Below are 12,947 nucleotides of genomic sequence, written 5' to 3'. Positions count from 1 at the left end.
TCTTTCTTCTCATCCTCTTCTTTCTGCTCCTCCTTTTCTTTCTTCTCCTCCTCCTCCTTTTCTGTCTTCTCTTTTCCTCTTAATTCTCCAACTCCTATTCTCCTCCCCCTCCTCCTCGTATTCTCCTCCTCCTCTTCTTCTTCTTCTTCTCTTCCACTTCTTTCTTCTCCTCCGCCTCTAAATTCTTTTCTTCTGTCTTCTCCTCCTATTTATTCTCCTCCTCCTCTTAATTCTCCTCCTCTTCTTTCTTCTCCTCCTCCTCTTTCTCCTCCTCTTCTTTCTTCTCCTCCTCCTCTTGATTCTCCCCCTTCCTCTTGATTCTCATCATCCTCTTTCTCCTCTTCTTTCTTCTCCTCCTCCTCCTCTTAATTTTCCTCCTCTTTCTTCTTCTCTTCTTTTTTCTCCTCCTCCACCTCTTCCTCTTCTTTTTCTCTTTCTCCTCCCCTTCTCCTTTTTCTTCTTCTTCTCCTCCACCTCCTCTTTCTCCTCCTCCTCCATCTTCTCCTCTTCTTCTTCTGGTATGTTCCTCCTCCATAACTCTGCCTGTGTTCTCTGCAGTGCCTAATGAGCCTCTGGTGCCAACAGCTGTATTAGGTGAGGACTGTGTGACTGTCTGTGTGAGCGGATCTTCATAGTTCCCTACAGAGCAATTCAGTTCAGCTTTAAAGACAACATGAACTCTCACTTCACACACATCAGCTGCTCCTCTGATCATTACATTACATTAGTGCACACCATAGTGAAGGGATGATTTGGGTTGTTAATGCTCCACAAGGACTGAACATTATAGACGTAAAGTAGGAGAAACAGCATTATAGTTCACCCAGAAATGTGAATTCTGTCACCGTTTACTCGTCCCACTAACCTGTTTGAGTTGCCTTTTTCTGTTGAAGACAAACAAGATTTACTGAAGAATGCTGGAAAAAGCAGCCATTGGCTTTCATCTTATTTTAGTTTCTACTAGGGCTGCACAATATATAGTGGATGTCATTATTAGCCCCCCTTGTTTTTTTTCCCAGTTTCTCTTTAACAGAGAGCAGATTTTTTTCAACACATTTCTTATCATAATAGTTTTAATAACTCATCTATAAAAACTAATTTATTTTATCTTTGTCATGATGACAGTAAATAATATTAGACTAGATATTCTTCAAGACACTTCTATTTAAAGGATTTAAACAAAGAAGCAGTTTAAAGGCTTAACTAGGGTAATTAGGTTAACTAGGCAGGTTAGGATAATTAGGCAAGTTATTGTATAACGATGGTTTGATCTGTAGAAAATATATAGCTTTAAAGGGGCTAGTAATTTTGACCCTAAAATGATGTTTAAAACATTAAAAACTGCTTTTATTCTAGCCAAAATAAAACAAAGAAGACTTTCTCCTGAAGAAAAAATATTTTCAGACACACTGTGAAAATTTCCTGAATCTGTTAAACATCATTTGGGAAATATTTAAATATATTTATTTATTTATTTTATTATTATATATTTTTTTTTTATTCCTGATCAGTAGGTAACGTCCAATTTGATCAAGTCTGAAACCGTGTACTTGGGCCCACTTTCTGATGATGTGATCGGATTTGGACATGCCTAATGTCTGTATCTGAATACTGTTATGCTTCCCAGAAAACCGTCAAATAGCGCTATTCACACCATCTTGTGAAACTATTCATATCGTAATATTTATTTCGCTACTATAACTATAAAACTTAAAGGTTCACGAAACCCTCGGGTACTTTTTTTGAGACGTTAACAAATTAGTGTGTGTTGAGCATCAGTTAAGACAGCGTTAGCACCTGTCAGCTTTAATTGTGGGATAAACTGGATAATTTTGAGCTTTTGTCAGCTAATTTCAGCTTCCGGGTTTTTGAGACAGGATCAAAATCGGCGACGGATCGCAAAACTGCAAGTGCAAAGATGACGCGTCGGTTTCTCATTAATATTCATAGATGAGTTTTCTTATCCTATGAGAAGAGCCGGCTTCTTAATTATTCATGACTGCGCGTGCTTTCCGAAGGCAAGGCAGACCTGCCAGAGCCAAGCTGTGAGACACGGACCCACGGCACACAGTATTGTCTGGAGAGCAGTACGAGAATTGGAGAATGGTGGATTTGTCCTTTATCAGTTTAGTTTGTTTACATTTAGACACATCGCCGTGCTGCTGTGTTCGCCTTAATCCTCCAGATTACCAGCAGCCCTGCTGATTGAAGTAGGCAGGGCAAGAGACCTGCTGCACTGAGTCTGCATTCAGACCCGGGGATTGAGGAGGAGAGAAGTCCTCATTTATAGTGTTTATATGAACACAATCACCTATACAATGATATAAATTGTGGTTGTGTGAATATGAAATAACAAATAACAAATGTATAACAATGTTTATTTCTTTGCGTTTTAACTTTGTAAACTATTAAATCATGCGTCTCCTCACGGTTTGTGTCTCATTTTGTGAGCCGACTGACAACAGTTGTTCGTTCCCCTCCTTCTCCCCTGCTGGCCACGCCCACTCCTGCCCTTTGCTCGCGGAGCTCCACGCCCATTATGATGCATTTTTTGAGGTAGACCTGAACCGAAAGTAGAGGTGGTCATGACCCTTTAAATATCGCAATTTCAGATTTCTCCAATATCATGCAGCACCAGTTCCCACAATCGATGCCAGTGGCTGTCTTTTTCCAGCATGTTTCACAACATCTTGTTGTGTGTTTAACTAAAGAAAGTCTACTCGAGTGAGAGTAAACGAAGATCAGGTTGTATTGTTTGTCTCCTAAATCAACAAAATCATAGGCCAGTCCAATCAAACAGCATTGAATGAAATCAAAACCCGAATCTCCCTCATTTCCCCTCAGTCTAAAGTGAAACGCGTTCATGTTGTCTTTAATTGATGCATATCTCCAGTCAAACGCCTTTCTCCAATTGGTTGTCAATCCTGATCAAAGTAAAAGTGTGTATTTAGTTCATGTATGAGCGCTCACTGAACACACACACAGTATATAATGTAGATACGAGCTTTTATTTTGTATGTGATTGGTGGTGATGGATCTGTTGACAGTAGTAGTGCTGTCTAATAGAGGATGCGTTCGCCTCCAGAACAGAACTGAATTGAGCTGAGTGCTCCTGCTGCACATAAAGACCTTCATTACCCAGCATGCATCGCCCATGTAGCCCTCACCATCTTCATGTTGTGTGACGCAGCGCAGCGTTTCTCAGACATTCCCACAGGCTGGACCCAGATCAGCTGATCAGTGAGCATGCACAGAGAGCCTGTAGGAATGCATTGAGAGGCGCTGCATTATACAGATCTGTGTGTGTGTGTGTGTGTGTGTGTGGTGACCAGTGGTGTGTGTTGCTGCTGTGGACAAACTTGTTTTTACATATTGCTAATTATAGCAGGTGTGTTTGTTTATATGTTATACTGGATGTGTTGGAAAACGATGTCATGCTATTGGTGATGCTGATGTCAAACTGTCAAACACACATGACATGGAGAATCTGCACTGTTGCTGAGAATCTCACACACACCACTATTCTCCATCCTAAGTGCTAGCCTGAAACTAGCCTAGTGCCCACCCAGTCTGCTGTTAAACACTAGCCTAGAGCACCCTCTCTAGTGTGTGTGTGAAATCGATAAGCAGAACCAGCTGGGAGAAGCTACTCCGAAGGATTTACAAACACATCACACACATGCTCACACACACATACACATGTAATCTCCCTCTCACATACACACTCACTGTCATACATACACATGCTCACAGTTTCACACACACATACTTTCACACAGAAACTTTCTCTCACACACACACATACACACATAATCTCTCTCTCACACACACTTGCACACAGGAACATTAGGAGCTCATATTAAAATTGAGTATTGGTAAACGTAGTCTCTGAATGTGGCAGATGACGTCGCAGGCTGCATTCCTCTGCCTTTAGGTTGATCATGAGCCCTCAAATGTGTCATTAAGTTTGACGTGTTCGCTCACACACAACTTTTGTTAAGCGTCTGCTTCACGTTGCTGTGACAGAATCCTTACCGTACGTTCACACCGAAAGCGGCGAGAGCGTCCAAGGTCGCTCTGGCTGCCCTGGCGACAACGCTGTCTGCCTTCAGCTCCGGCAGCGAGAGCGTCAAAACTCGCTACATTGATCTCATATTTAAAGGAGCCGTTGCAGCATATCAGTTACATTCCAGCATAAAACATGTTTCTAGCGTGAAAATGTTGCGCACGTCTTATCAAATTCATTTAACAATGGAAGATCAAGTTGTGTGTGGTGTGGCTTTGCTCTATTTATCCAATATGTGTCCATATGTCTGAAATATCCTGAAGCAGCTGTACTGTTTTGTACTGTCACATCGCGTGAGATTCCCGCTTTTTTAAGATAAATTTATATAACATTAATGAACATCAGTAACTCGCCAGTAACTTATTTAATGCATGTTCCTGTCGGAAAAAATTGTAAATAATTGGAAATCCGGCGACCGCAATCATCAAACCCTTGGGAACAACTGGTCGGAACCAAAGTTTACAGGTCTGTGTTCTCTGAACTGCTATCAAGCGGTGGACGTCTTCATTCTGATTGCTTGCCGCCGAACCGCGTCATAGCTCATTACCATAAAGTTGACTTCATTTCAACTCTCCTCGACGCTCACTCTGGCAAAGACGCGCCGCGCTGCTCCTCGCCGCCTTTCGCCGCCGGCTCTCATTGAAAATGAATGACTTCCGGCTACTTTGACGCTGTCGCCGCTTTCGGTGTGAACGTACGGTTAGAACGCTTAGTTTAAGCAAGTTTGAGAAACGCGATCATGCGTGTTGGTAAATCTAAAGAGAGTCGCTTACTAGATGCGCTGCACTGCACATGCGTGTGTTCCCTGAGCCAGTGTTTCTCAGCGAAGAAGTTTATCAAAGTAAAACACTTAATTGTGTCATGTTTCCCGGCTGCTTCGCTAAGTAAGTGGGAACTTTTTTTGTGGGTCGCGGAGTGTGTGGTCCAAAAACCAACAAAAGTTTATTTTAACTTATTTTGCTTATATTGGACTTTTATTTTGAAATGTTTGCGCGACAACCCTACAGTTTGACATGTGAAATTTCATTTAATTATAGCAGCAAACATGTCGAAGCGCAAGTGCGACCTCGATATGTCAAGTATGGATTTACATATTTTGACGACAAAAACAGACTTAAAGCCTCAGTGTGTTATTTGTAGTGAGGTGCCCTCACAAGAGAGCATGAAACTTTCTGAATTAAAACGACATTTAGAAACCAGACACCATGTTTTATTAACAGTTCAGTTTAGTTCATGGTAGCTGAACCTTTCCTTACCCTAACCACTGTTTACAGTATTTGTCATTTTGACTTTATAATATTTCTATAAATTGATACATTTTGCTAAATGATAGCAATGAAATAATATTTATTTGTAAGTCTTGGTGATTTTCTTACGATTTAGCCGTCACGACTTGAAACAAATAAAAATTGTGGATGTTAACAAATACAAAAAATAATTATAATTCCTAAAATTGTATTATAGTTCCTAAAAATTTGGGTCGCGTAAAAATGTGGGTCCTAGGGCCAAACCAGTTGAGAACCCAACAAGAACAAACGCCAAACATCGCCAATGGTGTCTGCATCCCTCTAAATCAGGGGTGCCCAAACTTTTCCATGTAAAAACCCAAGTTTGATTAAGAGCTGTGGGCCGAAAGTAAAAATCTCCTTGCTCTGTTCATCATTTGGGAAATATTTTGACTTTTTCAGATTTGGTGTGAATCCAGCAAAAAGCTGCAAATACACTTCTAGATTCATCAGCTTCTCACTGGGGCAAAACAGTGGGACATTTTTGTAGCTTATTTACCTGTGAAAGCTCATAAAAAAGGACCTCAAATGTCAATATTACATCTCTAAGATGCCAAAATCCAGCTTTCATTGGTTGATGAGCTACAGAGGTGTCCTTTTGTGGAGCTCCACCTAGTGACAAGCTCTTAAAGGGACAGCTCACCAAAAACAAAAGTCAATTCTGTCATCATTTACTCATCATTCAGTATATCAGAACATGTTTGACTTTCTGTCGAACACAAAGCAAGAAATACTAAAGAATGCTGGGAAAAAACAGCCATTGACCTTCATAGGATTAGTTTTTTTCTGCTCTGGACGTCAGTAGTTGTCGTATTCCAACATTTTCCAAAATATCTTCTATTGGCTCAACAGAAAGTAAGAAAAAAACGATTTGGATTGAGTAAATGATGATAGAATTTTCATTTCAGGTTGAACTGTCGCTCTAAATGCACAGTTTTTTTGCCTAAGAGTGTAACACAAGTGATATAGTGAGTGGCTGTGGCGTGGAGAGTGGTTTTGTCTGTGGTCCCCCTGGTCCTAGTGTCCCGTAGGTGTGCATTGTATATGTTCAGTCCATGTCACCCCATCAGCTGTACTACAGAGCCCTTCAGAGTGTTTGAGCTGACGCTGAACTAAACCGTCTTTTTCTCTCCTGCTGCCCCGTAAGTGCCTATCACTGGTAAGTGTGTGTGTGCGTGCGCACCTCTGTCCTACGCAGAGTGCTCATCTCTGGGCTTTTATATGCATTTGTGGGGATTTTGCGTGTGTGTGTTGAAAACATGCTTTTCTTACTTAGATTTTGTGTCTTAAAATCTTTAAATCAAGAAGCCTTTTTCTGGACAAGCATAAAATAGTGTTTTGTTCAAAGAAATAACAAGTCAAAATGAAGTGAGTTTTTCCTAAAAACACGCTAAATAATCTGCTAATAGGACGAGCAGAATAACGTTTTGTCAAAAGGAAAAACAAGATCATGCTTGTCTAGAAAAAGCTTCTTGATTTTTGGATATTTGGACTAGAAACGAGACGGAAGCTGTAAGTAAGAAAAGTGTTTTCTGCGGTGTGGCATGTGCGGAGGTTTGTTGAAAGTCTTCGGTGTGCATGTTGAAGGGATCTCTGTGCCTCCTCAGATGAGAGCCACACTGCGGCAGCGGCGGCAGCGGAGAACAGCAGACTGCTGGATATCCCGCGATACCACTGCGAGGGTACCGAGTCCCCTTATCAGACGGGACAGCTCCATCCGGCCATACGGGTGGCGGATTTGCTGCAGCACATCAACCTGATGAAGACCTCCGACAGCTACGGCTTCAAGGAGGAGTATGAGGTTAGATGATGAGAGAGTAACTGTGTGCAAAAAATACTTTCTAAGGACCAATCCCAATATCCCCTTCCCCTTACCACTACCACTTGTTTTGCACTTCACGTGAAGGGGTAGGGGTGTCCTAATTCTCTTTAGCTTGAAGGCGTTGGGCTAAGGGGAAGGGCTAGATAGCCCTTGAAACAGAGATTTTTCAGGACCACACTCGAAACCAAGGGGTAAGACAACTTCCCAGAATACACCAGCTACAGCGCCGACATGACTGCACACACGAATCCAGAGATGCACATATTGAAGTTTTTTTGGCATTATTACGAGTTTTTACGACAAACAACAGTATGTTTTGATACACTCGTAACAATGTTTATGTTTTACGGTCATTGTTACGAATTAAATTAAAAATCCTTGATCAAAAAGAGATTTAACCAAAACGTAACAAAATAACAGGGATTAAAAATATAATCCCCGGTGCCCCCGCGCTCTCTCTCCCCAAAATATATACGAAAAACACAACCACTGAGAATTAACACGAAAATATGATTTATTTACAGAAATAAGGAGCAAAAATAACATCAGGAGGGGTTCAGCCAAAATAAATGACAATAAACCAAGCTAACTAAATTAGATTACACTTCCCTAGAAAACAAATAAAGTAAAATACAGAAAACTTACCTGCCTACTAACAAACACAGGAGAAAACGAAAATAACAAATAAGGCACCAAACCTCCCTGCATGCTCCAAGCCCGACAGGGAGACAGAAAACCGGACTTTAATTGCCGGTTAAAAATTATCACAACGGCATCTCACAAAGCCACAAAGAGAAACAAGCAAACACTCATTGGATCACGTTCTCAACTGAGTACAAGCGGGGAAATCGAGAGAGAGCGGGGAGCCATCGAACCCATGTTCTCTGCAGGTTTTTATAGCCAATCCAAGCGCCAATCATGATCCGTCCCAATGTAATCCACTGCACCTGCAAATACTTGAAATTATAAAAAAAAGAGAGCGAGAGAAAGAGAGAGAGAGCGAGAGAGAAACACTACACACACAAGCCTACACTACACTACTCGTAACAGTCATGCTTTAAAAAACTGATAAAAGAGCCCAGCTAAATATGGCTATCCATAATAATACAGTGCATCTGGAACGTATTGATAGCACTTGAGCTCAGGTACATTCTGAGTCCACTGATCACCCGTGAGATGTTTCAGCAGCTTCATTGGAGTTCACTTGTGGTCAATTCAGTTGATTGGACATGATATGAAAAGGCTCCACCTGTCTATATAAGGGCCCAGGGTTGACAGTGCATGTCAAAGCACAAACCAAGCATGAAGACAAAGGAATTGTCTGTAGACCTCAGAGACAGGATTGTGTCAAGGCACAAGGCTGGGGAAGGTTACAGAAACATTTCTGCCGCTCTGAAAGTTCCAATGAGCACAGCGACCTCCATCATCCGTAAGTGGAAGATGTTTGGAACCACCAGGACTTTTCTTAGAGCTGGCCGGCCATCTAAGCTGAGTCGGGGGAGATGGACCATAGTCAGGGAGGTGATCAATAACCTGATGGTCACTCTGTCTGAGCTCCAGCGTTCTTCTGTGGAGAGAGGAGAAGCTTTCAGAAGGACAACCATCTGTGCAGCAATCACCCAATCAGGCCTGTATGGTGGAGTGGGCAGACGGAAGACACTCCTCGTCTGGAATTTGCCAAAAGGCATCTGAAGGACTCTTGTAGCCACTGCCAAATTATCAATGGAGCGGCTTCACAACAACTAGGAGAATGTCCTTGAGTGGCCCCGCCAGAGCCCAGATCTAAATCCTATTAAACATCTCTGAAAATGGCTGTACATCAATGCTTCCCATCCAACCTGATAGAGCTTGAGAGGTCCTGCAAAGAGGAACGGGCGAAAATTCCCAAAGACAGGTGTGCCGAGCTTGAGGCATCATATTTAACAAGACTTGAGGCTGTAATCGCTGCCAAAAGTGCATCAGCAAAGTATTGAGCAAAGGCTGTGAATACTGATGTACGTCTGATTCCTCAGGTTTTTTATTTTTAATAAATTTGCAACAATTTCAAAAACTCTTTTTTCACATTGTCACTATGTGAGGCACATTGAGCATCAGGTTTGGTTGAAAGTTAGTCCTTCATTTTCCAGCTCATCGAGGACTTGTTTACAAATGGAGATGAGAGATGGGCTGAGCCTCAGAGCCACACCCACCTGTTACATCATCGCCAACGAGAGCTTGAGATACTTAGGAAAGCTTTTTGCAACTCTTGGCCGAATTTGGTTCTCCAATTTCCAATTGTGGCCTTGTTTTCAACTGAAGAAGAGATTCATTTGAAAGAAGATGCAGAGCCACATCCACCTGTAGCATCATCATGGACCAAGAGACTTTGAGTCTTGGCCTGGTTTTCCGTCTTCATAATTATGAGCTTATTCTCACGCAGGTTTCCTGAAACATCCCCTGCCTTGTGTTGCTCGGTAAACAGATCATCACACTGCAAACTATTTTAACATCCCAGAAACGATACTTCACCTTCAGCAAGAGCTACACCCAAATGCAGTTAAACCCACAGCATGATACCCACACACACACACACACACACACACACACACATGTTGTGCAGTTGTGAGTTTAAAGGCGAAGAGAGTCGGCAGTTGAGTTGATCAAACCACAATCTGATGAGTGTTTCCACCTGCACTTTCTCAAAGCGCTCCTCATCCAATGTATTTCCACCAAGCAAATTCTGCTGTGTTTGTCATAAATATGATGACAGTATGTGTAAAGTTGGATATTACCCTGTCGTAATTCTTTCTCTGTGTATGTCTAGAGTTTCTTTGAGGGTCAGTCTGCTTCCTGGGACGCAGCAAAGAAAGAGCAAAATCGAACGAAGAATCGATATGGGAACATCATTGCATGTAAGGAGAATCTCTGCTACACATCATATCCGTCTCCTTACACCCTCCTGCAGGCCCGTGGGTCCTCGTGTAGACATTACACAGTGTTTTTCGAGATTTATATAAAAAAAAAACACAATTCCTACCATTCTTAAGGGTTTTTTTTGGGACAACTTAATAGTTTAATCTTCGGTCCACTTAAATTTGTAACTTAATCGATTTGTGTTGGGACAGCATGAATTGTGTGCGTTTTTTACTACGCTGGCCGGGAAGTGCAAAACAAGATTACAAAGTGTAAAACACTTTAGCAAAGCTCGAGACAGATTTACATTTCGGAAAACGTTTTCACCTGTCATCAGACACAATTACAGAGGAAAAGCAATTTTACCATGGACGAAACAGTTTACATTTTAGAAAAAAAAAATTAACAAGACGCAAAACACTTACAAGTCCTGAAACAAGTTTACAATTTCAGATTCCTTACGGAAAGGGAATGCACCACACACCGGGAATGATGTCGAATAAAATTCTCCACAAGAAAAAATATTTCAGGTGATACCTTGAAAAAGTTGTGGAAATGAGCACTGGTGCACATCCAGCTGAACATCTAGGGCTCTATTTTGACGGTCCATGCGCAAAGTGCAAAGCACAGGGTGCAAAAGCATTCAGAGCATGTCAGAATCCACTTTTGCTAATTTAAGGACGGAAAAATCCACTTTGCGTCGTGGCGCTTGGTCTAAAAGGGTTGAGCTTATTCTCTTAATGAGTTATAGGTGTGTTTTGAGAATAAACCAATCAGAGTCTCATCTCCCATTACCTTTAAGAGTCAGTTGCGTCCCGCCAAGAGCGCATTTGCTATTTACATGGTGTAAAGTAAGTGTGAGTGGAAAAACTGAGCATTTCACTAGCAAGAAACCAGATTAACAGAGCATCTGCAGCGCCAGAATGAGAGATGAGCCTCCATTATCTAATTTCACTCTAAAGAAACCTTGTACGCACAGACATCCATTAGCCTATAAATAATACATTTTGTTTGTTAAGCGCAAAGATTTGTTCTAAATTCAGTTCTAATTTCCAGCAAACGAATAAATAAACAATAATAATGAAGTGTGCTCAAAAACCTGAGTTATATCCTAAAACACACGCTGAGCCCCATATGGTCTAAAACCTGACAGGTGGACAAATCTAAGCTTGTTTTTATTAAAACAAATATAAATATGGATATAATAAATAATACTGCTAACAATAATAACATTATACAAAAGCAAATTGTTATGAATGAACTGAAAAAACCTCCCGAGATGAAGAAGGCATGAAGGCAGTGGTTTTTAAATGTATGTAGGCTAGAAAATGATATGTTTTGTAATATTTTAATCCTTTTATTTATATCCTATATATATATCCTTATTATATATCCTTAATATTTTAATTATTTTTCAATAATTTTTTAATATTTGCGTATTGCTTTACATCTTGTGTGTATTAAGCAGTGTGTAAGCGAGGCGCACATCTAACGCGCTCTGCGCTGGACTTTAGACCGGGTTTGTTTTGGTCAATTGAAAAATCTATTATAGTTTCTCAAAATAGCAACGCTCCAGCAATACACCTCAGAATGCCTCCCTTTTTAGACCAGAACGCCTATGGGCGCACATATGAGCGCAAATGCATTTGCTATTTAAACAGCGTGACCCAAAACGTCAAAAGACTCTTGCGCCAAGCTGAAACTAGCAAACAACAATCGCGCCTTGCGCCACATTGCGCTGAGTGTATGACAGGGCCCCTAGTAACCGTCTGTGTGTGTTTTGTCTTGCTGTAGATGATCATTCTCGAGTGATCCTGCAGCCCATGGAAGACGACCCGTCGTCCGACTACATAAATGCCAACTACATTGATGTAAGTGGCGATGCCGCCTCCTCCTCCATTGGCGAACGTGTGAGAAACGTCTCTCCCTCCCTCGTATGTGAGGTCTTTTATGCATGCCTTTGTCTCAACTATTACACAATTTACAGCTTTCTTTTCTTCCTTGTTGGAGGTGCTTGCTGACTCACTGACATTGTTGTGCTCTCTCTCACTCTTGTGCGGTTGGTTTGGGGGCGGTAGATTTGGCTGTACAGGGATGTAAGTATCACTGTAGGGCACATGCACCCTTCCCATCATGCTCTCTGTCTGCTCTTCCCTCCACCGTCACTCATCCTCCTGTGGCTCTCGCTGGACGTCCCGCACGCTCACCCCCCACCCTGCCTGTGTCCCGGCTGACGCTCATGGTTTTGCTGTTGTGTGTTTTTGTTTTTCGTGGGAGGTTTGACGCAGCGTGTTTGATTCCTACAAATCCAGAATGTCAGTCTTGCTCTGGGGTGTGTTTCCCAAACAGTGGTGTAACTATTAGTGTATGATGCGTCATTCAGGAAATGAACCATGTGGTGACAAGTGTCCTCCATAATTCATGGAAACAAGACTTTTTCTTTATTTTGTAAATTAAACTACACATGTCAATACTGTAGCCTAAGCTCATACACAAATCAGACATGTGGGCACACAATGACATGTAAGAAAAAAACAATTCATCAATTTGTTGTCTATAAAATTACATTTTGTGTCAGACATTTACAGATATTTAGTGCATTTTTTATTTATTTTCATCCTTATACAAAAAAAAACTTTATTTAATAATTTAAATAAAATTATTCTGTTCATCAAGGCGGCATTTATTAAATGTAAAAAAATAATTGTTGAATTGTTAAATATTTATTTATTGAATATTTATTTATTACTTATTTTATGTAGTTTTGAATGAAATTATTACTCCAGTCATTGTTGCTTTTGTTACTTTTACCATTAAAAATATTAATATTAATAATAATAATAATAGCAATAATAATAACTATAATGATAATAATAATATT

General features: G+C 40.9%; 1 protein-coding gene across 53 annotated transcripts in view; it reads left to right on the top strand.

Moving 5' to 3' along the window:
* The window catches only part of ptprk (protein tyrosine phosphatase receptor type K), a 300,910-nt gene that overhangs the window by 256,762 nt on the left and 31,201 nt on the right, over positions 1–12,947 (top strand). For 10 of the 53 annotated variants that reach the window (NM_001443271.1, XM_087296977.1, NM_001443269.1 and 7 more), the window contains 3 exon segments: positions 6,960–7,153; positions 9,978–10,065; positions 11,861–11,937. In NM_001443271.1, coding sequence (NP_001430200.1) covers positions 6,960–7,153; positions 9,978–10,065; positions 11,861–11,937 — 359 coding nt within the window. 53 annotated transcript variants of the gene reach the window in all.

Source organism: Danio rerio, chromosome 20 (genome assembly GCF_052040795.2).
Source record: "Danio rerio strain M-AB ecotype USA chromosome 20, GRCz13ab, whole genome shotgun sequence".
Lineage (NCBI taxonomy): Eukaryota > Metazoa > Chordata > Actinopteri > Cypriniformes > Danionidae > Danio > Danio rerio.
Note: the sequence above shows the minus strand (reverse complement) of the source record. Positions and strands in the feature narration are given on the sequence as shown.